Raw genomic sequence first — 25,425 nt, forward strand, 5'->3', positions numbered from 1 at the left:
ACAAGTGTACCTGTAGTTTTGATGTATTCCAGACATGACAAATTAAAAGATTATTTAATTACTTATGTCAATTAAAAAAAAGATTCATCAGTTGAGCTTCTTCCCTTTTCAGAATAGCGTGGTGTGGTTTTCTCTATATCTTGACCGTTAACCATGGAAGTCATGTGTTTTTCACTTTTCACTAAGCAGCACAAGGAATTTCACTTATCAGTTTCATGATACAGTGGCCGGACATAATAAATTATATCATATATAAAGTTTTTGATTTATACTTTTGTTTTCATAGATTGAGATTTCTTTGTCTTCTTGTAGTCCTGAAGTGGTCTCAAATTGATAAGGCCGAAACGAGTCGACCAAACTCTCCCAAAGGAGGAGTTACTTTAAAGATGGACTATGTCGTATATATTAGTTGAGGAAAGGCCAGACCTGATAGATGGAATTTTAAATCAGTCTCACCAATCCCTATCACTGTTTTGAAAAAACAGACATTGTAAAGACAAGGAAACGTTTTGAAGATTTCAGAAATTATAAATTTGTGTGCCGGGAATAGTGTATTCTCCTTACACTTTATATCACAGAATTACTTTAATAATTGACTTGTATTGATAAACTGCTGTGTTGTAAGTACGTGACTGTCATTGATGTTTTTGTGTTGCTACGAAAGATTACCAAAATACACAAGTAATCAAAAAATTAGATGTGGATGTTTATAATACATGTGCTTGAATCATTTTATGTGATATATTCACAATATTAAATCTAATTTGTTCTCGATTTAGGTATTAATGGACATGTTAAATCTATCCCAACCTGCTACAGTATCTTTTCTGTATATGGGCCAGAACTCTGTCCAGGAAAGGCAGGCGCAGAAAAGCGTACATGAGTCCTTTGATCCATTTCTGCTGGATTGTGTCTTCTAGCGAGTCTATGTGGAAACTCCAACGTGCAAAAACTTAAACACTGTGTATTCAATGGTGGTGGAAAGACCTAGCCAGGCGATTTCCTGCACCATGTCCAGGTGTAGATGCCATTTGTAATCCTTCATTCCACCAGCTGAGCTCATCCACCCTAGTATTCCAGTATCCAGCCAGGTGGTTCACAAAATGCCCGATGCTCCAACCAACTCCAGAGGCGCAGAGCCTCCTGGCACAACACCCCACCCTGCCCTGCTTGCTGCAGTACCACATGAGAGTGATGTTGCCTGTGAGAAACTGTACCAGAATTCCCCATGACAGACGGCAGGAAGGCCTTGAATGCTAGACTAATGGCTGCAAAGCAACTCTCAGTTTGATATGGAGCTGGATTTCTGTCGGAGAATAGAATCTTCTGATCTCCACATCCCCCAGATGACCTCCCCAAACCAACAGTGACATATCCATCACCACTCTCAACTCTGAGTTGGGAAGGGAGATGGGTAAGTCACTGATCCAACTGCGGTGTAGCAGCCATTGTTGCAGATCGTGTGCAGTCTCCTCTGAAATTTAATATCCAATAGGTTTCCTTGATGCTGGGTCCACTTAAGTTCAAATTTTATTGCAGAACCTGCACATGCCACATGTCAACTAGAAGGATGCAGGAGGGTAAAGAGCCACAAAGCCTCAGTGCGGCTCAAACCGAGATCCAGGACCAAAGCTGAAATATCGAGATCATAGCTGCGTGTTCTGTCCTTGTTGCAATGGAGAGAGGGCTCTGAACTGTACCAAACCCAGGAAAAACCCACTAAAGGAAACCTCTGCGAAGGAGCTGGGTGCAACTTTGGCTCATTGATTGTGATCTCCAACGATGTCAGAAGGTTCACAGTTGTGTGTAAGTGATCTACAACGTGACTGTGGGGAGACAAACTTCAAGATTCAGTTGCAGAGGTATGAGAAAACTGGTATTCTACCACCTCCAAAGAAGGGCAGTGACTACTACCTTCACTTTGTGGACACCTTTAAGGCCGAAGGTGAGCATGGCAAACTGAAAATGCTCCTGGTCTACTTTGTACAGCAGGTAATGACTGGCAGGTCCAAGGACCAGGGCAGACAAAGTTGACCAGCGTGAGCATTCTGAATTTGTCCACCTGCAGGAAGGCATTCAGAGGAAGATCTAAAATGGGGCAAATGTCAACATCTTTTTAAGCAAGAAGGTATAGCGAGGGTAGCAACACTCCCTTATTTTTTAATCTGAAACCAAATCAATGGCCTCTTCGAAAAGTAAAACGTGCACCTCTTGCAGCTGAATGGGCAGGTTTTTTTTCTGTAATTTGCTCAGATGTCTAATAAGGGAGGAGAGTCTGCAGAGCAGAATGGAAAAAGGGCAAAGGCATTCCAAAGAATTTGAAGGATCAATCTGTTGGATATGATGGATCACCTCCCTGGTAGTAAGTGTTGGACTCTTCCTCTCATAGAATTGTTGTGCTCCACTATTGGCAAGCTAAAGTAACTAGGCGGCTGTGGCCCAAATGGAAATGGACTGAGTACTAATGCCTTTTGTGGTCTGCACATCGCCTACCCAATCCATTCCCCCGGCATTGAAAGGACTGGGGTGATTGCAGCTGTGGCTGGTGAGACAGACGTCACCTATATATGCCAGCCCCCTAGAGTAGCCTCAGAATTTCCCAGACTGGCTAGGCAACAGTACAGCAGATCTCAAGAGAACAAGGGATTATGCCATGGCTTTACTTTCTTTGAAATGTTGCAATGCAAAATTAGCTTTTTCACCTAACAGTTATGAGCCACTGAAAGGCATTTACATGAGAGAGGGCCTTAGGTCTCCAGAGAATCATATGGAGTGCCCCAGTGCTAGGCAGCGGAGTGCTACCGTGGTGCCAATAACTTTCCAAGACAATCAGTATTATCAAGGCCAGCACAAGTCATGTATTTGGCTGTATCTGGACCATCCTGAATAGTTTGAGCAAATGGAGACCTAAGATCTTTTGGGCCTGCTGGTAAGATCTGGCTGGCCATGTTCCAGAGTGAATGACTTTATCAGTCAATTAAACAGACTTCATTGAAGGATCTCAATGCTAGTATGGCCAAATAGAACATTCATTTTTTAATGCCTCAATTCTCTTAAACTCTCTATGCAGGGGAGATGTGGGGAATTAATTCCCTTGCTGGTTGAGGGATGAAAAACCAGTCTCTACTATGGAGTAGGAGGTTTAGTCTGAATATCAGGGTCACCAGGATGCTGGTCTATGACATCTGGTTACCGGTTTGTTTACCAGCAGGCAAGAACAAGGCTTTTACCAGGTGCTCATTAAGTTATCAGTGAGGGCATTGCTGAAAGGGAGCAGAGGCTCAGATGTGGCAGGACTAGGTTGCAAAATTTCCATAAGGACTTTTGTCTTAACCAGCATAGAGGGCATCTGTAAGCCCAAGACCTCAGCTACCAGTCTAATCATCACTGCAATTAACGCACTCTTTTCCATTGGAGGTCTAGATGCCAAGTTTCATCAAACACAAAAAGGTGATGAGAAGAATCCCTGCAATTGTCTAGCCAGTGGCTTTTGCTTGGGGTAGCATTCCAAACCATTTTTCTTTTGCCATCCATGCCACTTGAGTTTGGACCCAGCCATATACAAATCAATCTTAACCCTGTTCCATTAGGAACAATGCAGCTCAACCTGCCAATACAGCTCCTCCCTGAGCAGAACAAAAGCAACCCAAGACCTGTTTCACCCTGCTGGAAACAAGCTACACCTGACTATAGAACCCCAGTCAGGGCAAAACCTGTCTTATGTTGCTTGTGTTTTGGTCCCAAGAGAACCTGGCTTGCCAGTTCAGACTGGACTGTTTCTTTTGGAGCAAGATCAAGACTAATATGCAAATGGCTAGGTATAATTTGAGGTGGCAACGTCAGCATAAGAAAGATGGGTTTGAATGCTACCTTAAGCATTTGCCAGTTGCTAGGCTCATAGCAAGAATTCTCCAGTCACCTTTTGTGTGTTTAATATACTGCCCTAAGTGGCCAATGGTATGGCCGTGTGGGTCAATTGCTCACTGTGCCACTGGAATCAAGCTGCAAAAAGAGCCCTAATCAGGGTGAGACTTGTCTTGAGTTGGCTGTGTCTTGTTCAGAGAAGTCCTGGCTTGTTAGCAGAAGATGGATGTTCCTATTGTAGCAGGGTCAGGACTGATACGAATATGCCTGGACCTAATCTGAGGTGATATGGTGGTCAACGGAATAAGGGAGTAGAATGCTATCCCTGAGACACAGCCAGTGGTCAGACTTATTACACACATTCTCTCATCACCTTTTTGTGTTTTAATGCTGAGTTTAACACCTTATCAGGGTATCTAGCCTCTTATAAGCCCATGTAAAAATTGTCATCAACATAAGGGGATAAATCATCTCCATCCTCATTGCCATCATCCCTGGGTAGCAGCAAACTTTGGACTGAATTGAATCCAAAAGAACAGTGGAGCCTTTTAAGAGGAATCTGATCCTAGGCGGAGCATAGGACTGGAATAAGCATATGGGATGATCTATTTAGCTTTAGTAATTTTGCAGCATGATATCGGTCGAGATCGTACTGTAGTCGGTTGGGGGTCACACCTTGCAACCAGTACTAGACCCTTTTCCGGGGCCGGTGGTGTGGATACCAGCGATGACGAGGGTCAGACAGAGTGCAAGTATGTACCAGAGTTGGTACAGACCCTGTAATGTGTTCAAAGGGATCAGATGGTGCAGAGGATGGTCTGCTGGTGGTAACGCGACTGGTGGGGGGTGGGGGGGCTCTGCAAATCTTTGGAGCCCCACGGCATGCCAGAGGGAGGCGGAAGACTGCCAAATATATGCAGAATGATCTCCTTAAGAGCTTCAATTTGCTGTAGTGTTGCCAATGGCTTGGGAATTCGGGTTGCACAGGAATCAACTGAAGAATTGGCTCCACAACCAGACATCTTTAAGAAGACAGACTGGCATCAACATACCCTTGCACTTTCTTTTTGGGTAACGAGAGGCAGATGAAGTTGAGTCCTGCTTCACTCTTATGCTTAAGTCTGGACTTCTATTTTGACTTACTAGAGGACTTGGACCTGATCTCTCGTGGGAAGTGCATTGGGACCGGAAGCGAGTCTACACCTCGACTTGGAGCGTGACTTACACAAGGCCTGAGACTTCCTCTTGTGTTCAGCGACATACAGCTTCTTTTCTCAATCGCCTTCAGATGCATAAGGGCACACTTGTCATATGACTTTGATTCACTGACGAGCCCAAACACAAGAGACACTCCTTGTGCGGATCTGTAAACAATATCTGGTTTCTACAGTGGTGACAAGGTTTGAAACATGTTGCCTTGGGAAATCTTTCCCTAGCAAATTAGAATTTCTGTTTTAGGAGTTGTTGGGAGGACACAGAAATTTAGGGATGAGCTCTGGATCTGCATCGGAAGACACAGAAAGAAAAGAACTGATGTCAGTGCACAAAGGTGGCGCTTATATACAGTTCCATTCTGCATCTTCCGGTGTAGTATGGATTCAGCGTGGAGCTGTAGGGCACCACCTACTACCCAGCAAGAGCATTGCTAATGAAACCTTCCTGGATCCGATCTGGCAGCTGCAAGATATTCTAATGTGAGGAATCTGTGGTTAGCAGTATCCAGCAGAACTGCATTGCATTGAAGTTTGTACACCACCTTGCTAGCATTGTGTACAGTCAGTCCAACTTAGAAGAAATCTGCAGCTAGGCATGAATGTCTGCCTGATCCAGAATAGTCCAAGTCTGTCCTGCGATTTAGGATATCTTGTCTCATTTGATGAAAGCCAGAGCTTCACTGGTTGGCTGATCTGAAAGATTCGGTGTCAGTCACAGTTTGCGCCTGGCTAGGGTAGTCAGACACCGACTATTTTCTTGTTTGTTGTAGCATTACGTGGGCTGGTGAGTGTGGGCATTCTTCAAGTTTAAGTACTGTCATGTATGGATTTGTCAGCAAGGAAAACGAGATTGAATTAGGCTACGGATCCAACAGCAAAAATAAAAGTGAGTGTTGGACTGTAGAGTGCATTGTTTCAGTCAGTTCAGCTGGTCTCACTATTATACCAGTTGTAAAGGCTTCCCTAACAATATAATATTTTCAGTTTCGTGGCAATTAAACTACAGAGCACACGTTTCATTATGATAAAAAGGTATTTAATATATAATAAATCCTTTTCAATGACTACCTCTGCAATAATAGTCAGTTTCAATGGTCAAGAACATGTAAGAACGGGCTAAGACCAAAAAAAGTTAATCACAGGCGCCAAGACGCCAGTAAATATTCAGTGGAATAACCCAATTTTTCATTTTGTTATCCAGTCACTCATTATCATAATTTTCAAAAAGGTGAGCACATGCCCAGAATGCATTTCAAAAGTCACTCAAATAAAAATATATTATTTTTTTATGGAACATTCTTTCACAGTCCAGCAGAAACTGCACTGGGGAGAAACATGTACAACAGATAGTATGACAGTACCGGTTCAGGAAATAACAAGCAGTAAAAGTACTTTTTGTTGCAGTGGTAATGCAATCCGTGGGTATGCAGCAAATTACACACTGTGGTAGCAGATTTAGGATGGTAATCGTGTCACAAGAGTTCCAAAATAAACCGCACCATTTACATCCTAGGTACAACAAGTGATGTTAACATGGTATATTTCATGTGCCTCAGGTTACCACATGGTATAGTCAACAATTTGCCTCAAGTGTGTTTCGTTTGTTATTTCAAACATAAATAGACAGTGCTATATCACCACAGCTTCAAAGCAACCAATAAAAAACATACAAAATGGCAGCCTAAAAGAACATAGACTCACTTGAAGTGACTTCCTCCTTGAAAGGCCATGTCCAGCTTCTTTTTGGTGGGGAATGTAAGAAACATGGTTTTTAAATGTAGTCCTACAGCCGCTCCGCACCTCTACGAAGATGCTAAGGAACATTCGTCCATAGCTACAATGACTGGTCTTTCCAGGCAGAACTGAAGATTATTTTAAGAAATTGATTCAAACTTGCAACTTAGTTCATACAATTAACTACCAAACCACATATTCATCAAGGCCAGCTGAGCACAGACAAGCAGAGCCTGAGAAGTTTTGCTACCCTGAGAGGCATCAAGGTGGGGAATTTAGGTATACTTCAGCCTTCTCTCCTGGTGTGTTAAGAATTCAACATGCACCTTCATGGCGCTGAATAAATGCAGGCACAAAGTATAAAACCTCTGAATACCTGCCTTTTTTTTAAATTATATATATATATATATATATATATATATATATATATATATATATATATACACACACACACACACACACACACACATACATACACAGGGGAAGTCGTGTCAACATACTTGATGGATTCAATGTAAAAAAAATACAGCTTTATTCAGGGGTGGCTGTTCTGCAAAATTCCCAATTTTTGGGCAGAAACCGTAAATCTGCCAGTAGCAGGATGGAATCTAGCTGGATTACCACCACCATATTGTCAATACTGCCAGTGCTAATTCTGCCACCAGGTCGCCTACTGATGGAAGATTTAAAACCTCTACCAGGAAACCGTATGTCTTTGTTTTTTTACAATATCCCAAATCCATCAGTAGGCCTCTAAACGCTAACACGAAGTGGGAGAAAGAAAGTGCACCGGGTGTACAACAGATATGCCAACCAATACTATGCATAAAATCACAGCCAGTTAAACTGCTTTGCTCTTATTGGTGAAAAAAGACCGGTGGGCCCAGGCAGGAGAATCAATATTAGTGGTCAGTGCAGCAGAAAGGAGAAGTGCATTATCAAGAAATGTGTTCAGAAGCCCAAGTCATCACTACCAGTGATCTGCTTACAGCCCTCGGCTGGGTTGGCAGCTCTGCTTTTTAACAGCTCAATACAAGTTAAAGCGTAGGTTTGTACTAACAAAAATAATGAAAAGCATTTGAGGACTGAAAACCCAGCAGAAATATAAATGCCCTTATACACTGATAGATCATACTGTATGGCTAACAATACCCCTGACGAGGTACTGAAAGAAGGGCTTGGGGGAGACATTCCACATCATTGCTATCAGTTGGAATAAACTACAACACTTTGCCAATATGTTTGAATTCTTTAAAAGTTACAAATCTTTAATTCCCATTTTTTTATTTTATTTAGAAAGTGACAAAAGTGATTCCTAATGAAGGTATTCACAGCGGGGCAAAGTTGATCAGATAAAATCTATCTGCCAAAAACTTGTATAGACTATAGACAGAAAATCGCATCACGGTCAGGATAACATAAAAGGAAACCTATCCCAGTGAGCTATTTCTTCTTTTAGGGGTGGAATTAAAGGTTAGGGTGAAACATAACTGAAGTCATTTGTAAATCATATTCTGCTTCGGCTGATGTTCAGGGAAAGCATAATAGCATCTGGGGACCTTGTGTGCCTATGACATGAAATGGACATACACTTGCTAACTTCTGTGCACACATTCTTACCTCTGGTAAGGTAAATACTTAATGTTGACGTACAGGAATGAGATGTAAGACCCTGAATAAAATGACTTTGTGTGGTAGGACATCAAGAGTGAAACAAGACATTTCTTGAAGGACTCTGAAGTATTTTGCAAAATGTCCAAACTATAAACTTAAGAAATCGGAGACTAGTCCAGCCTCCGGCTCCTCTTCATTAGCTGGTTCCCTCCTCTTTGGTAGAAGGCTCTACTTCTAATGGTGGTCGCTCTGCATCTGTTTGCTGGTTATCTTTTTCTTCCTCGTCATCCTCCTGGGGGTAGAGGTCTGGGTACCTCTGCATGCACTCCTGCATGCCACGAAACTGCTCGACGCAGTCGGAGCCCTTGACCTCCTCCGTACTGTAGTGGAAGCAGGAGAAGGCAGATTTGAATTGTTCCCCACATGGGCCACTGGCCATGCCGCCCAGACATGGGCAATTCCAGTTGATGTCACCGCTTGGCAAGATCAATCCTGCACAAGGACAAAAAAGGAAAGGTTAATGGAGGCTAAGGGGGAGAAAAAGAGTGATTCACATTTACAATGTGATTCAATCAGCCATCCGAACACATGGAGGTAAGGCAGAAATACCAAAGGACACCGAGATGGTTTCCTGTATTCATTTCACATTGCTCATGGACATTATATAATTTCAGTAAAAGTTTGGCTATGGTAACTGCATCAAAAAATGGTTTAAAACCTCACCGTCCAGGATAGGACAATTCCTTTGAATATCATCGACTGGATGACCTGGCCTAGTTAGGGTGAGCTTGACAATTCGGGGTCTCGAGCCCTTTCTAGGACAAGAGCTACTTCTGATCAGTATAAATGGTCCCAAACTAAAAGATGGCTTTGAGAAATGTTGCAGTAGTAACCAGATCAAATACAGTCACGAGAGAAATCACAATATGAAGGATTACTAGTAGTAACCACTCAGATGGGTGTCACATACTAAATGACAAACTACTGTCGCGCTAAAATATCATATCCAGATCATCAACTAATACAATATTGTATGCATTTATAGGTAAGCATAGATTAACCATACTTAACTCCACATCTACATATCTTGAAGATACATGTATCCTTAAGATAAATAGATGTGGAGGTAAGAACGTAAGTAAAATTACATTTACCTATGAATACTCATCTTCTCGATGGTGTAGTATTGCATTGTATTGCAGCATTTATGTTGAACTTACTAACCTTATGTGGGGCACTGAAGTGCTTGCCTACATGGGTAGCACTCTACGCTGCATAGGGTGTGGGGCTGAAAGGGTGCTGCCTTTGTTTTGATCCTGTGGGGGAAGTGTTAACATATTGTGCATTAGAACCACCAAGGTGCGATTAACGTGTGATGTGATGCAGCGCTTAGCAGTGTAATAGATGAATTATGAGAGAACGGCATGCAGTTGATTGGTTTTCAGTAAGTTGGCAGATTTAAGCAGCTCGCTTTAAGGTATTTCTTGTGTTCACAATGCACAATGTTACTGCACTGGGCTGTCTATTCTGAAATATTTTGTTCAACGTGTATGGTCCTGAACAGATATAGGTTAAATGGAGAAATCTGTTGGGATGGACAGTGTTAATATCATCCCATAGCCGAATGTCATTGTGAGATGTCAAGATGTGACCACAGTATTTAGCTCATCAGGACTTGCAGTGGTGAATCAGATCTCTTTGGTTACTCAATGTGTGGTCAGATGATAGTTGCTATTCTGGATACAGCATTTCTACTGGAGAATATTTAAAACTCGATACTGTAGTAGAAAAACATCCACCCCAACGCATACAACTCTGTTACTAACAGCAATGTCAGAATGGCAGGAAAACCTCTTCAATATTTCAGCCTCTACTTGACTAATGAATAACAGCTAGAACAGAGAGTATCCACTTGAATTACTAACAGCTACAATTCTCCTGTATTCAGGTTGACTATCATTCAAAGAGCAGCTTCAAAATTGTTTTGGATTTTTAGCCATTTTATTTACAAGCATCAGCATATCAGTTTCTCAAAATACATTTTTTTTCTATCTAGTATGCACCTTCCATATTGATTTAACACACTTGAAGAACACCTTCACTTTCTGAGGAAAAAAGAAGATTGTTGCCTCAAAAAGTATTTTTCATGAATGCCCCTCCCCCCAAAAAAGCCAGCTTGTGGTTTCTCTTGTACAAATGCATTACATTGCCATATTCTGCTCCGTCTGCCCAGGAATTGCCATCACATGCCAAGGATGCTCACTATAATGACAAAGATGTCTACATTATTCCAATGATGCCACCATAATGCTAAGAACCACATCATCAGGTCAGCTATGGGCATTAGTATTGCCATGATGGCCGCCATTATGTCATAGCTGGCTACAATTAGGTCATGCATACCTGCCACAATGTGATGATTTATCTAAGGATGCCCAACATATATCAAGATTTATACCATTTCTATGCAAGTGTTGTCAGTATGTTGGGAAAGGTCATAGTTTTGCCACAGATGTACCTCTTATATTGGGGTCATCAGATAAATTTGGTGTTCCCTGACACCAGGAATGGCTTACAATGTAATGTAACATGGATTTGTAGATTGCAAAGCTTGTCACTTGCTGAGTGGGTGCGAGTTCTGCAAGCTGGATCAGCCAAGAGCCAGGTTTTCAGTTTCTTATGGAAATCCATAAGTGTTGCGGCTGCCCTGATGTGCTGGTGGAGGTCGTTCCACAATCTGGCTGCCAGGTAAGAGGAAGCCTTACCTCCTGTCTTGCTTCCATGGATACAGGGGTGTAGGCGACAGATGCACAGTGGAGGTTGGTGGAGGTGAAGACGGTGGTTGAGGTAGGTGGGGCCCCGGCTGCAAAGCGCCTTGTAGGAGTGCGTGAGCAACTTGAACTGGCAGCGGTTCTGAATGAGCTTCCAGTGTAGCGAGGAAGGTTGAGGATTAGTCTCGAGGTGGCATATTGGATGGTTTGCAGCCTGTGTAGCAAAGGGTAATAGTCCACTCTACCTTTGATGAGGGACTGGGCAATGGTCTTTCTGGAGTCAGGAGGGAGCCATTTGACAATTTTTATGATCATGTGAAGTATGTAAAAGCAGGTGGTGGTGACAGCATGAGATTTAATGTCTCATGCTGAGGTTGGTGTCTTGGATGATGCCTAGGTTTCTGGCGAGGTCAGAGGATGGGGCCTAGCTCCGACGGCCAGCAGGTGGATTCCCTGGGTGAGTTATTTTTTTACGAATATGAGCACTTCTGCCTTGTCAGCGTTGAGTTTAAGGTAGTTGTCTAATCCAGCTGGGAACGTTGGTCACTCACAGTCTGAAATTACTGTTGATGGTGGTGGTGTCTTCTGAGAGGGATAGGATGAGTTGTGTTTCGTCGGCATAAAAGACGATACTGAGTCCGAATGATGCTTGCTGGAGGAGTCAAGTATATGTTGAACAGAATGAAGAGCCTTGTGGGGCTCTGCAGATGAGGTCATCGGGTTGTGAAGTGAATGGAGGGAGCTTGACCGGTTGCGTTCTGCCGGTCAGGAAGGAGGTTATCCACTCCTGAGCTGGTCTTTGGATTGCAGTTTTTTTAGAGTCTGGAGAGGAGTGTGTTGTGGGAGACTGTGTCAAAGGCGGCAGAGAGGTTCGGGAGGATGAGTGCAGCAGTATGGCCTCCATCTAGTGAGGTGCAAATGTTGTCTGAAGCTGCGACGAGGGCCATCTCAGTGCTGTGGTTGCTGCAGAAAATTGATTGCTAACTGTCCAGGACTTCGTGGTGTTCAAGGTAGTGTGTGAGCTGGTGGATGATGGCCTTTTCTCTGACATTGGCTAGGAAGGGAGCAGAGAGATGGTTTGGTAGTTGCTGAGGACTTGGAGAGAAGGTGAGACAATGTCTTTCAAGAAGGGACATAACATCAGCCACATACATACCAACGCACATAAACATAATATAATAAGAGAGAAACATTAAAACAAATACATGCACACACCACTTCTAATGTCTGAAGCAAAGAAGGCCACTACTACCCAGCCTCTACTCTCTTTACTTACAAGACTGCTAAGGCACAGTTACCAAATAATAGTCTCACACTCTAGCGACTTCACTCTTGCAGGCACACGTTTTCTGGCCCAGTTTTGACATCTCCCCCGGAATGGGGCTTGCAAAGTGATAAATCTCTATGTGGTATTACTAAATTGAGAGCAAAGAGAGGTGTTCATGTTGCAGCTACCTTAAGCTGTCACAGTGTGCGTTTGTGTGTAAGCGAGTGGCCCTGCCATGGTCTTGCTGGCGACTACCCCAAAGATATTAAGATGTGTACTGTTGCCATCATCAAAATGATTAGGTCCTGTGAATTGCATACTGTACTGGGCTTCACTTTATGGAGTTGCTTCCAGTGTACTGGCGAGCTCCTTGTTGGAAAGCCCTAATTTAGACAATGAAAGCATCAAACATCTTGCTTTATTAACTCCCCATGTTTAAGCAACATTGTCTCCACAAATGGCAAACCAAACAAACATTCTAAATGCAACCAAGGCTCATTGTTGGCAGGAAGCAACTGCAAATAACCTCCACTTTTACAAAATTCACTTAAGACAAAACATGTTGTCATTAAAAAACCTCATTATGAACACAAATGACCTTTTTCTGCAACACACGCTCAACCTTTGAGATCCATTATTTAAGATTCTGTTTTTCAATAAACTCGATCCAGTTTGGAGAAAATGCAATTTTTTCATGGTAAATGCAAAGAATTAAACATGCACTATAAAATAAATATACGACCGGTAACGAGCATTACGGTGCAACAAAGAATTTCTAATATTTATCAGTATAACACCTATTAGCTGATCCCTCCCATCTGAGATTACATGTTTTCCTGAACTCTCAAACTAGTAATATCGATACTGACAGCCTGGTATGTTTTTAAATAAATCTGAACCACTAGATCATATATGTATCTTAAATTAGAACAACATATACTTGGAGTAACTACTGACCACCTCAATGAATTACAACTGAGAAATGTTTTTAGACCTTCAGGCAAAGAAATACCTTGAGATGGACTGGGACAACTTCCAATGCGTCGAATCAATTCAAGCAAGGGCTTTTCACTTCATTGTGCTTCAAAATACGCTGCTACTTGCTCGAACCTTTAGCGAAAGAAGAAGCGCTCTTTGCCAGACTCACCCACTTAAAGGCAGACAAATGCAAACTGGGCCACATGCAGCAACAATCCTTGTAATCAAAGTAAATCGCACCACTATGGGCATGAAGTCACCAGTGCTGACAAGGTGATCTGAAAATGCACAACGTGCTCATTCATTTATTTCCCTTTGCTGTCATGACAACACATTGTTGGATTTAAGGTTTGTTTGTTCACAAAGTAAATTTGTGCCAACACACAGGTTTTCTTAAGGATGCAACAAAAACACTGTCCCTTTGTCAAAAGTATCTGCTATGCAATATTCTGTTTTGTATTTTCATGCTTAACTCTGCTAATCTACTCTAATCAGCAATGTGGCTCTACTCCGAGCTTCTCTACTATGTAGGCTATTGTTGTAGACCAAGATACTGCTTCAGTATGGGAGTTCTAAGTAAGAAGGGGGCAACATACCGAAAGCTGGTCAACTATCATCAATCACTCCCTCCAACAAATAGGCAGGGCAATAGGCTTTCCCAAATCTTGCTTCAGTATGCTGCAAAACAGTAGCTCTCAACCTGCTGTCAAAAGACTCCAGGGTGTACGCAGGGCCTAGTCGGGGGATCCACAACTCTTTTTCAAAATGAAATAGTATTATCATTAATAAATTCAAATTAAAATAGTATGTACAAATAACGATGCAACACTGAAAACCTTTCTACGCCATATATCACCATATAAGCATTTGTTTGATGTAAACTTTTTTTGTGTATTGCTTTGAGATTTAAATCATACAAATAGCATAAGCTGGGGGTCCCCGGCTTCTAATGACGACTCCTTGGGGGGAGTCCCCAAATTCCAGTTATGATTCAGTGCGGGGGGAGGAGGAGCGACAGCAGTCAAAAGGTTAAGAACCGCTGTGGTATGATGTTTTCTTACGTTCTTAATCAGCAGATGGACAGAGGTACGATTTAAGTTCTGCATGCTGTAACTGTGTCCTGGGAACTTAAACTTTAGTCTGCTAGGAGGTGTTATGGTTTGAGTCATGGGCTTCCCCATACTCCTTAACCCCTTAGCTGCTGGGCCTTATCCCCTCCAGTGCTGAGCCTTTTTTTGGCTATTTGGGGTAGTTCGCGCTTAGGGCTTCATAACTTTTTGTCCACATAAGCTAACCACGCCAAATTTGCGTCCTTTTTTTCCAACATCCTAGGGATTCTAATGGTACCCAGAGTTTGTGGTTTCCCCTGGAGGAGACCAAGAAAATAGCCAAAATACAGTGAAAATTTCGTTTTTTCCAAAAAAATGGGAAAAAAAGGGCTGCCGAAGAAGGCTTGTGGTTTTTTCCCTGAAAATGCCATCAACAAAGGGTTTCTGGTGCTGAAATCACTATCTTCCCACCCTTCAGGAACGGGCAGACTTGAATCAGAAAACCACATTTTCCAACACAAATTTGGCATTTTACTGGGACATACCCCATTTAAACTATTTTTGGTGCTTTCAACCTCCTTCCAGTTAGTGACAGGAATGGGTGTGAAACCAATGCTGGATCCCGGAAAGCTAAACATTTCTGAAAACTAGACAAAATTCAGAATTCAGCAAGGGGTCATTTGTGTAGATCCTACAAGGTTTTCCTACAGAAAATAACAGCTGAAATAAAAAAATATTGAAATTGAGCTGAAAACAACAGCCATTTTTCTTTATGTTTTACTCTAACTTTTTCCAGCGATGTCAGATTTATGAAAGCAATATACCGTTTTGTCTGCTGGACTCTTCTGGTTGCGGGGATATAAAGGGCTTGTAGGTTCATCAAGAACCCTAGGTACCCAGAGCCAATAAATGAGCTGCACCCTGCAGTTGGTTTTCATTCTATACTGGATATACAGCAATTCATTTGCTGAAATATGAAGAGTGAAAAAGAGGTATCAAGAAAACCTTTGCATTTCCAAAATGGGATCAAGATAAGGTTTTGAGGAGCAGTGGTTATTTGCACATCTCTGAATTCCGAGGTGCCCATACTAGCATGTGAATTGCAGGGCATTTCTCAAATAGACGTCTTTTTTACACACTCTCTTATATTTGGAAGGAAAAAATGTAGAGAAAGATAAGGGGCAATAACACTTGTTTTGCTATTCTATGTTCCCCCAAGTCTCCCGATAAAAATGATACCTCACTTGTGTGGGTAGGCCTAGCGCCCGCCACAGGAAATGCCCCAAAACACAACGTGGACACATCCCATTTTTTGACAAAATACAGAGCTGTTTTTTGCAAAGTGCCTACCTGTAGATTTTGGCCTCTAGCTCAGCCGGCACATAGGGAAACCTACCAAACCTGTGCATTTTTTAAACTAAAGACCTAGGGGAATCCAAGATGGGGTGATTTGTGGGGCTCTGACCAGGTTCGGTTACCCAGAATCCTTTGCAAACCTCAAAAAGTGGCTAAAAAAACAAGTTTTCCTCACATTTCGGTGACAGAAAGTTCTGGAATCTGAGAGGAGCCACAAATTTCCTTCCACGCAGCGTTCCCCCAAGTCTCCTGATAAAAATTATCCCTCACTTGTGTGGGTAGGCCTGGCGCCCGCGACAGGAAATGCCCCAAAACACAACGTGGACACATCACATTTTTTCATAGAAAACAGTGCCTACCTGTGGATTTTGGCCTCTAGCTCAGCCGGCACCTGGGGAAACCTAGCAAACCAGCACATTTTTGAAAACTAGAAACCCAGGGGAATCCAAGATGAGGTGACTTGTGGGGCTCTGACCAGGTTCTGTTACCCAGAATCCTTTGCAAACCTCAAAATGTGGCTAAAATAACACGTTTTCCTCACATTTCGTGACAGAAAGTTCTGGAATCTGAGAGGAGCCACAAAATTCCTTCCACCCAGCGTTCCCCCAAGTCTCCCGATAAATATGATACCTCACTTGTGTGGTTAGGCCTGGTGCCCGCGACAGGAATAGATCACACAACGGTCAATGTTGGTCCTTACGTGAGGCAGCTGTTGACCCTGGGGTGATCCATTCCTGACACAGGCACTAGGTGTAGGCACTCAAGTGGGGTAGTGTTTTTATCAGGACAGGTGAGGAGTCACTGGGTGGTAGGAATGTTGTGGATCCCAGCATATTCCTGTAGTTTGTGTGACAGAAATGCAAGAAAAATTGAGTTTTTTTTCCAACATTTCAGCTTTGCAGGGTATTCTGGGTAAGAAAACTTTGGGGAATCCACACAAGTCACACCTCTGTGGACTCCCCCAAATGTCTAGTTTCCAGAAATGTTTGGGTTTAGTGTGTTTCTCTATATGGCCGCCGAATCCAGGACCAAAAACACAGGTGCCTGCCTTACAAAACCAGTTTGTTTTGCCATAGATAATTTTGATGTCTCCACAATGTGATTTGGGTGGTGGAATTTGGGGCTAAACTAAATTTGGGAGCTCCCAAGGGAGCACTCTCTCTCTCTCTCTCTGCTTGCCGCCGCATTCACCTGCTCTCTGGGTTGGCCTAACCCACTATTACCCAGTTGCACGAACAGCTTGCGAAGGGACAGCAGGACTGTCCTCATCACCTCCCTCATAATGTAATGGAAGAGGAGTTATCGAATGGGACTCCTCTGACTGAAAAATCACTCCCAGGGTCTGCGCCATTGTCCTATCCCTCAGATGCTGTCTCAGTATCTGATGTCTCAGTCTCTGATCCTATGTCAGAGCGGTCCTCTATAACCCGAGTGCAGGCAGCAGTCATCCATCAAGATGCCATCTCTGCTATTGGCTAAACTGTTGCTCTAAAACACTAGCCTACGTAGACAGTCACAAAATCGATGGTGTGTGTGAGATACGTGCAACAGTAGAGGCCACCTTACCTGCGCTTCTTCCCTCAATCAGCACGTACTTTCAAGACACTCAAAAAACACCTTGTCACATACCATTTGTCACAGTCTTTAGCACCTCCTGCGCCCAGTCCAACAATCATTATTGGTGCTCCCACTCCCTCCTCCTCGGATTCCCTCATTACCACCCAGCAAAAGTGCCCTTCATCTCTCTATAGTCGCCCTCCACCCTGCACATACATTTCATTGGTATTATAGCGCAGGTAATTGCTGACTTTACTAATGTTCTCAGCTATTTACATAAAATACAGATTTGCTCTTTGCAGTAGGCATATAAACCTTCTGCGCTTCTTTATGGCACTAAAACTGCCACTAGACAAGTCGGACCCTTTTCCCCCCAGGGAAACCACACACATATTGACAAAAGTGATATATATATATATGACAGCCAACCACCTGAAACTCAACTCAAGCAAAACCGAAATAATCCTCTTTGGCCCACACAAAAACACCTGGGACCCCTCAAGGTGGCCCACCACGCTAGGCCCTGCACCCACCCCCGCCAACCACGCACGCAACCTCAGCATCATCCACGACTCCTCCCTCTCGATGACCCAACAAATCAACGCTCTCACCTCCTCATGCTTCCACACACTCCGTATACTGAAAAACATTCAAATGGATCCCCACAGAGACCAGAAAAACTGTCACTCACGCACTCATCAGCAGCAGGCTTGATTACGGAAACGCCCTCTACGCCGGCACCACTCTAAAACTCAAGCGCAAACTACGCGCATCCAGAACTCAGCAGCACGACTCATCCTCGACCTCCCCCGACACGAACACATCTCTCCACACCTCAAATCCCTCCACTGGCTCCCCACTGACAAAAGGATCACCTTCAAGATCCTCATCCTCGCACACAAATCACTCCACAACACAGGCCCTGCCTACCTCAAAGAGAGTCACCTTCCACACACCCACACGAAACGTCCGCTCAGCTGACCTCTCTCTCGCCTCTGTCCCCCGCATCAAACACACCACCACCGGGGGCAGATCCTTCTCCTACCTTGCACCCAAAACCTGGAACGCCCTCACAACCCACCTTCACAAGACCCAAAACCTACTTCTTTTCAGGAAGGGCCTCAAAACCTGGCTTTTCGAACAGTGAACCTCCCAGCCCCTTTCCCTCCCCCCGTCCCCCCTCCAGTGCCTTGAGACCCTCACGGGTGAGTAGCGCGCTTTATAAATCCTTGATTGATATACATAGATCTACCTCTATATATATATATCTATCTACATAGATATATCTATAGATATATATCAATGTACATAGATATATCTATCTACATAGATATATCTATCTACATAGATATATTGATATATATATATATATATATAGAGAGAGATCTATACATACATCTATTTTTTTTAGTTGTTGTATGGTTTCCTTGGGGGCCAAAATGGCCCCCAGGGAAACCCTACAACATCTAAAAAAGAAAAATATTGCCCCCACAGGGGGTCACCCTGCTCACGAGCGACCCCCTGTCATTTTATTTTATTTTTTTTATTTTATTTTTTTGGAGAAAAAAAAAAAATCCCCCCCCCCCCCCCCCTCAGGGGGCACCTACCTTTTTTTAAAATAAAAAATATGCCCGGGGAGGGGGGGGGGGGTGGCCCGTTTTCCGAGGGGGCCGCCCCCCCAAAGTGAAATCCCTGGTGTCTAGTGGTGTTTCCTGGCCCCCGATCGCAGCTGTGCTGCGATCGGGGGCCAGGAAACAGTTTCAGAAGGCCTCGTAAGAAAGGGGAGAGTCTCCCCTTTCTTACGAGGCCTTCTGAAACTGTTTCCTGGCCCCCCGATCGCAGCACAGCTGCGACCGGGGGCCAGGAAACACTTTCAGGAAGGCCTCGTAAGAAAGGGGAGACTCTCCCCTTTCTTACGAGGCCTTCCCGAACGTGGGGAAAACACCTTTGAATTGTCAGCGCGCCTCGCGGCGCGCTGTCACAAAGGGGCCGGGTGGGGGGTGGAGGGGAGACACGGAAGCTTCCGTGTCTCCCGGGGGAAGGTAAAAAAAAATAAAAAATACTCGTGTGCGACGCACCCGAGGATTTATTAATACCCTTCCTGGTGTCGGCCACTGGTCGTGACCCGCACCAGGGAGGGTGTGTGGGCGTCGGCCAGTGGACGACGTCCGCACCGAAAAGGTTAAGAAAGAGCAGACAATAAGACGTTCCGTTAGTTCATTAAGAGCCTACTTGCAAACAAAAATAAGGTTGTGAGCGAGGAGCAGTCCTATGATGAAACATGTCACCTACTGAGGTGACATTATTTAAAATAATCTTTTGTGCAGATGGTTAAACAGATCTTAATCCCTGGAAACATTAGGAGTCCAAGCAGTACTGACCAGGATCACAGTACGTTTTTAGATCTCGCCAACCAGACAAGTGCATGCTGTGTGGTTGTGAAGGACATACTGTGAACTTACAGTGGGCATACATCTTGCCCACTGCTTATCAGTGGTTGGCTTTATAGTTACTCATTTGGTTTCTTGTTATTAGATGGCTTGCCTTTCTCTTCATGTGTTTGTCCCTCCTAGGAGCATAGACAAATTAGGATCCTTTAGAATGACTTGTATCCTTCCACTGCCCACATTTAGAGAACCTTTCTTGTTCATTTAGCATCCATGAGAGTGCATGTGTTTTCTACCTAGTGTGCTGTCCACCACCCCCATCAAGTAGCCACGCTCTTCGGTGTGTTGCTGTAAATCCCTCCCAGTTGAAGGGGAAGGGTATCAGTGCTACCTACTTAGCTGACTCCTAGGGCAACGGTTGCCCTTCATGATACTTATCCAGGAGGCCCATAAACCTGCTCACAGCACAACCAGAGAGGGCCAACTGGGTGTATCCTGTGGGAAGCAAGTGCTTCTCTTAATTCTCATGCTTCCTCAATCTTTTTAAATTCTGTTCAGAATTTCCGCAGGCAAATGTTTTTGAAAAAAAAATCACGCCATTTATAAAGACCGAAAACATTGATTTCATTGTACAGTTTTGTGATGCATCCAACGCATACCCACTCACCTCACAAAGACCAGATGTAAACCATAGGGGGCGGAAGGCAGCCGGGGGGGGGGGTGGAGCCACCACAGGGAGCGGGAGGGGGGTGGGGACAAGCAACCACAGGCCAAGCAGGGGGGGGCGGGGAAAGCTACCACAGGGAGAGGGACCGTAGGGTGGGCAGGGTCAAGCCACCACAGTGAGTGGGACCAGATGGCGAGCAACCACAGGGAGAGGGACCGGAGGGCAGGCTGGGGCAAGCAACCACAGTGAGAGGAACCGGAGGGCAGGCAGGGGAACTGGTAGGCGGGGCAAGCAATCATAGGGAGAGGGGATGACGAGCAACCACAGGAAGCGGGAACCAGAGGGCAAGTGGAGGGAAGCAACCACTGGGAGCGGGACCAAATGAGTAAAACAACCACAGGGAGGAGGGGCCAGAGAGTGGATTGGCAAAGGAACCTCAGGGAGCAGGACCATTGGTCAAAGCAACCACAGGGAGCGGGACCAGAGGGTTGGTGGGGGAGTCCACGCAACCACAACAGAGCGGAACCGGAGGGTTGGTGGGGAAGTCCACGCAACATCAGAACGTGACAGGAGGGTGGGTAGGCCACGCAACATCAACAGAGCGGGACATGATGGTGGGCCACACAACAACAGAGTGGGGGTGGGTGGGCCGGCTACACCACACTAACTGAGTGGGACGGGTGGGTGGGCCGGGCCATGCCACACTAACCAAGTGGGACGGGTGGGTGGGCCGGGCCACGCCACACTAACGGAGTGGGACGGGTGGGTGGGCCGGGCCACGCCACACTAACGGAGTGGGACGGGTGGGTGGGCCGGGCCACGCCACACTAACGGAGTGGGACGGGTGGGTGGGCCGGGCCACGCCACACTAACTGAGTGGGACGGGTGGGTGGGCCGGGCCACGCCACACTAACCGAGTGGGACAGGGTGGGTGGGCCGGGCAACACCACGCCACACTAACCGAGTGGGACATCAACACCACGCCACACTAACCGAGTGGGACAGGGTAGGTGGGCCGGGCCACGCCACACTAACCGAGTGGGACGGGTGGGTGGGCCGGGCCACGCCACACTAACCGAGTGGGACGGGTGGGTGGGCCGGGCCACGCCACACTAACCGAGTGGGACGGGTGGGTGGGCCGGGCCACGCCACACTAACCGATCTAGGACGGGTGGGTGGGCTGGTCCACGCCACACCAGAGCGGGCAGGGCCACGCCACACTAGAGCGGGACAGGTGGGCCAGGCCGAGCCACACAAAGCGGGACGGGTGGGTGACCAACAGAGCAGGGCAGATGGGTGGGCTACACAGCAACAACAACATAGCGGGACGGGTAGGTGAGCCATGCAGCAACAACAAAGCAAGATTGGTGGCTATTAGCCATGTAGCAGCTACAACAACAGAGCGGGACAGGTGGGTGGCTGAGCCACACAGCAACAATAACAACAGAGTGGGGCAGAAGGGTGGATGTGCGAGCCACACAACGGAGGGCAATAGTTGGGTGGGCCACGCAGCAACAACAGAGCAAGATGGGTGGCTATTGGCCATGTAGCAGCAGCAACAACAGAGTGGGACAGGTGGGTGGGTGAGCCACATGGCAACAACAACAACAGAGCAGGGCCCACCCAACAACAACGGAGTGGGACAGTAGGGTGGGTGTGCGGGCCATGCAACAACAAGAGCGCAACAGGTGGGTGGGTGGGCCACGCAACAGCAGTGTGGGTGTACCACCCAACAACAGAGCTGGAGGGGCGGGTGGGCCACACAGCAGCAACAACAACAGGGGGGACTGGTGGGTGGGCCACACAGCAACAACAGAGCAGGGCCTATGAAACAACAACAGAGCAGGACATTCATGCAACAACAGAGCGGGGCAGGAGGGTGGGTGGGCCACACAACAACAGAGCGTGACAGGAGGGTGGGTGGTCCAAGCAACAGAGAGGGACAGGAGTGTGGGCGGGTGGTCCAAGCAACAGGACAGGACAGTGGCTGGGTGGTCCAAGCAATAACAACAGAGTGGGTTTGTCTAAGCAACAATAGAGCTGGACAAGAGGGTGGGTGGTTGGTCCCAGCAACAACAGAGCGGGACAAGAGGGTGACAGAGCAAGACAAGTGGATGGTCCAAGCAACAACAACAGAGAGGGGAAGGAGGGTGGGTGGTCCACGCAACACAAAAGAGCGGTACAGGATCAAGGCAACAACAAAAAAGTGGGACAGGAGGGGTGGGTGGGCCACGCAACAACAACAGAGCGGGATGGGAGAGTGGGCAGGGTCAAGCAAAAACACGGAGCTGGACTGGAGGGTGAGCAGGGAGTGGGATACAAGCAACAACACAGAGCATAAAGGAAGGGTGGGCATTACAAGCAACAAGGAGCGGGACTGGAGGGTGGGCAGGGACAAGCAACATCACCGAGCGGGACAGCTAGCAACAACACATCACAACGGAAAGCAACACAAAGTAGGATTGGAGGGTGGTGCAGCAAGCAACAACACAGACCACGCAGGGTGGAGCTCTGGGCAAGTAACAACATGGTGTGGGACAGGAGGCAGGTGGTGTAAGCAAAAAAAAACAGAACAAGATGGGAACAACAGTGGGGGCAAGCAACAAAGCAAAATCACGGAGCACGACAGAGGATGGATTGCTGAAAGAACAGGGCGGATCGGGGCAAGCAACACAGAGTACAGTGAAGGATGGCTGGGAGCTTTAAGCAACACACTGCGATAGAGTTGCTGGATGCAAGCAACAACAAGGCACATGACGGTAGGTGGGGGTGCAGGCAACAGCAAGAAGCATGGCAGGGGCAAGCAATAACATGGATCACAAATGGAGGGTGGGTATGTGGCAAGCAACACAACATAGCACACAACGGAGGTTGGCTGGGCAAGAAGAACATGGTGTACAACTGATAAGCAACAACACTCAGGGAGGACAGGAGGAGGCAAGCAACAACCCAGACAATGGTTGGGCATGCAACAACATGAACAGCAGAAGGGAACAAGCAACAGAGTGGGGACAAAAGCACACAGGTAAGAAAGCAACATGAACTGGGGGTAGCGGAAGAGAAGCACCCGAGGGATATCTCCTGCAAATACATGCACTCTTTTTGAGTCTTTCAACAAAAAGTAGCTCAGGAAGACTAAGCACTGGAAGTGCACAAGTACTTAGGCCATGCTCCTTGGGAGAAATGGTTGACAAACACATAAGAGGAATTGAAGTCAGCATGTGTCAACCAAAGAGAAGCAAGCAAATGAGCGACAAAGCAAACCAAGGGTAAGCAATGGATGGGGTCTAACCCCAGTGTAAACTAACAAAATGTCTTGCAAGCTACAGTGCATGTGCGGACTAAAGTGAGACCTAAAATTGTGTCTTTACTTACACAGCGTGCAGGTATTCAAAACAAGAAGCAACAAAGAAAAAGGATGCAGTCCTTCCAAGATAGAGATCCAATCACAAACATATGAATGGCTTACATGGTAAGGGATTAAGTATGATGAGGGCCTGTGGACAGTGCCTACTGTCTTTGGAAACACCTTGGTATCCATTCCCTTACTATGACTCTTTTGTGATCAACAATAATGAAGGTGTCCGGTAGAATCCTGGTCTAAACCCTTTTACAAAGTAGATTTCTTTAATTTTGATCCTGCCGTCTGCTGAGATGCAAGATCCTAGTGGCTCTTGTGTGACTTACTCCCTAGAAACGAAATCCAGACAGTATTCTGTAGTGGGCCCTTTCTTCCTGTCTTCTTGCTATGGGGCAAGCTCCTTCTCTACACTAGGCAGTACAGTGCCTTTGCGCCGGTCACAGCAAGCACTAGGGTTTCTTCCAGCTATTCCCAACTAAAAAAAATCAGCAACTTCTGGTGTCTTCATGGTCAGATGTTCTTGCTGCAAGGGAAGAACGTCTTGTAAGACCCAGCTCAATACAACTCAGTGGTGTAAGAGGGCCTGGTGAGAAGCCCACGCTTACAGGTGAAGGGGTGAGGCTCAAATATAAACTGTGCCACCCAAAATGGACAGCACATTTGTGTGCTGTTATCAGCAGGGGAGCTGAAGGCACTAATTGGTCAAGGAAATGTAGAGCCTTGTGAAGGCAGGGCAGACTCACAAAGTAGGGCGCCTGCTTCTCCATCGTTGGAAGTAGAGGCCGCAGGATATTGAGTGTGACGCTGCCAAATCAAAGACCTTAGGCAGGAATCAACTGATTTTAGTCCAAGTATACATGGAGAGCTGCTAAGCTACAGCAGCAGGTTAGGTCAGTCTTTCGTGCAGGCCTCTGGGCTGAATATATATTGCAGACAGAAAGCAAACAAATGTGAAACCACCAGCAGCACACACCTGAGGTTGCACCAAAGACAGAAAGACCATGATGGCTAGAGCCAGTGCAAGGAACCACCATTCATTGCCGCATGCAAGGTGTATTTGCACTGGGCTCTGTCCTTACACACGTCACATGCAAGCCCAAAAACCAAACTCATACACTGATAATAAGGAAGTAACAATCATTTACTGCGGGGGCGCACCATATCCACCTAAAGCGGTTTTAAAGGCAAGACTTAAAAGTGAGAGTATAAACATTCAGTAGTTGAAACCGATCCAATAAGACAACAAAATATTTTAGTGTAGCTGCAAACCAGCTACGTCGAAAAATTAAAGATGTCCGGTCTTGTGTGATGCTTAATAAGAAGGATCCATAGTCTTGCCATGCAATTGCACGGTCTCCAGCAATACTTCCCCGACCCACAGAGCCCTTGATCGCGGCCCAGGATCTACGTTTCGGTTTTCTTCTGTAGTATTTATGCTCCGTTGTCGTTGCAGAATATGAGCCGAGGCGCATCGCTCCGGTTTCAGCTGGCATGGACTTCAGATCAAACAAGCCACCAGGCCATCAAGAGATGCACATATGAGATGCCGGCGAGAGACTGACTTTTTGAAAGTGGCTCCATCTGCGCCAATGACAGCTGAGGCTCT

The 25,425-nt window shown here is 45.7% G+C and overlaps 1 protein-coding gene across 1 annotated transcript in view; it reads right to left on the bottom strand.

Annotated features, from left to right (window-relative positions):
- Window positions 1–8,053: 8,053 nt before the first annotated feature.
- Window positions 8,054–25,425, bottom strand: part of CHCHD4 (coiled-coil-helix-coiled-coil-helix domain containing 4) — a 71,158-nt gene continuing 53,786 nt past the window's right edge. Inside the window, exon 3 of the mRNA XM_069206288.1 lies at window positions 8,054–8,918. Coding sequence (XP_069062389.1) covers window positions 8,623–8,918 — 296 coding nt within the window. The 3' untranslated portion in view covers window positions 8,054–8,622. The remainder of the gene's footprint in view (window positions 8,919–25,425) is intronic.

Source organism: Pleurodeles waltl, chromosome 9 (genome assembly GCF_031143425.1).
Source record: "Pleurodeles waltl isolate 20211129_DDA chromosome 9, aPleWal1.hap1.20221129, whole genome shotgun sequence".
Lineage (NCBI taxonomy): Eukaryota > Metazoa > Chordata > Amphibia > Caudata > Salamandridae > Pleurodeles > Pleurodeles waltl.